The 1,562-nt window shown below is 50.1% G+C and overlaps 1 protein-coding gene across 1 annotated transcript in view; it reads left to right on the forward strand.

The window, feature by feature from the left end:
- The window catches only part of dclk2a (doublecortin-like kinase 2a), a 34,713-nt gene extending 33,151 nt beyond the window's left edge, over window positions 1–1,562 (forward strand). The window contains exon 17 of the mRNA XM_010775548.1: window positions 597–1,562. Within this exon, the coding sequence (XP_010773850.1) occupies window positions 597–1,562 (966 nt within the window). The remainder of the gene's footprint in view (window positions 1–596) is intronic.

The raw sequence follows: 1,562 nt of genomic DNA on the forward strand, positions 1-1,562 counted from the left end.
CTACTGTGTCTGTGTGTGTGTGTGTGTGTGTGTGTGTGTGTGTGTGTGTGTGTGTGTGTGTGTGTGTGTGTGTGTGTGTGTGTGTGTGTGTGTGTGTGTGTGTGTGTGTGTGTGTGTGTGTGTGTGTGTGTGTGTTTTCATTCATATAAATCATAAGCAAATACAAGACAGCAGTTAATGATTGTAGGAATTAAAAGAAAAACATTGAGTTGATTGAATCCCATTTTTTCAAAAGCTTAAATGTCCTTTGAAAAATAGCTACAGTTTAGTTTTGGAAAAACAAATCTTAAATTCCAGGGATGCAACATGCTGTAAGACCTGAAAAGACTCGTGCAATCAAATTGAGATATAGTGATGCAAATATATTGAAGAAAAAGAAAATATATACATATCAAATATGAAAAGGTACAACTGTACAGCTAGAGTATTACTCCCACATCAGGAAATCACAAAAGGATGATTAAAGGCAGGCTAAATGACTACATTCCTGAATACAGTACAGCTTGATCCACAATATCTCTGTGTGATATGATTGGTGTTGTCAGAGCTTCCTGCTGTGTAAGTATCATCTGAGAATCCTCTGTCTGTCTCCTCAGAGCACGGCTCTGGATAAGGAGACCCTGCAGCTCGCCTCCCGCCGCCCTCGGCCTCAGACTCTCTCGTGTCCTCCCTCAGCGGCTGGAGACACCGTCCCTCCTGCAGTCAAACCAGCGTCTCCCACCAAACAGGCATCACCTGCCAAAAAAACAAAACCCTCCACGCCTGCTCGAGTCAAAGCACCGAACACCGCTGCTGTGCCTGATGCTGCCTCCCCCTCTGACCCCCCCTGCTGTCTGTCCCTGACTGACGGAGATGATGCCCCTCCCTCTGCTCCAGTGAGGTCCAATCATATCTCCTGTTCTCCCTCTGAAGAAACTCTCCCCGTTTCCTCTGATCCCGAGATAAGCACATCTGCTGCCCCCGGCTTCTCTCTCCAAACTCCCTCCCCCTCTGGCCCACCTGATCTGTTCACCTGCAACTCTCCCTCCTCACCCGTCTCCTGCCCTTCCCCATCATCACCCAACAATCCATCCTCCCTTCCCCTCTCTTCTCCCTACAAACCAGCCTCTTCTCTTCCCCTCTCTTCTCCCGCTAAGCCTGCCTCTCTTTCTCCCACAAAACAAGCCCTTATTCCTCCCTCTTCTCCCACAAAACCCTCCTCTCTTTCTCCCTCATCTCCCACCAAACTGGCTTCTCCCTCTCCCTCTCCCACAAAACCCTCCTCTCTTTCTCCCTCATCTCCCACCAAACGAGTCTCTTCCTCCTCTCCTACCAAAGAGGCAACATCCCTCTCTTCCTCTCCCACTAAACAATCCTCCCCCTCCCCAGCCTCCCCCATCAAACAGGTCATTTTATTCCCTTTCTCCTCCCCAACCAGACAGGAGCCTTCCTCCCCGTCTCCCATGCATCCCACCCTGTTTCCCTCTCCTCCCTCCACACCTCCCAGATCAGCCTCCCCTCCCTCCCCCGCTGACCCTCCCTCTCTGAGCCCTGTACCTGCTGAGGAGCTGATAGAGATTTAA

The sequence above is a fragment of the Notothenia coriiceps genome, unplaced genomic scaffold (assembly GCF_000735185.1).
Source record: "Notothenia coriiceps isolate Sejong01 unplaced genomic scaffold, NC01 NC01_scaffold00015798, whole genome shotgun sequence".
Classification (NCBI taxonomy): Eukaryota; Metazoa; Chordata; class Actinopteri; order Perciformes; family Nototheniidae; genus Notothenia; species Notothenia coriiceps.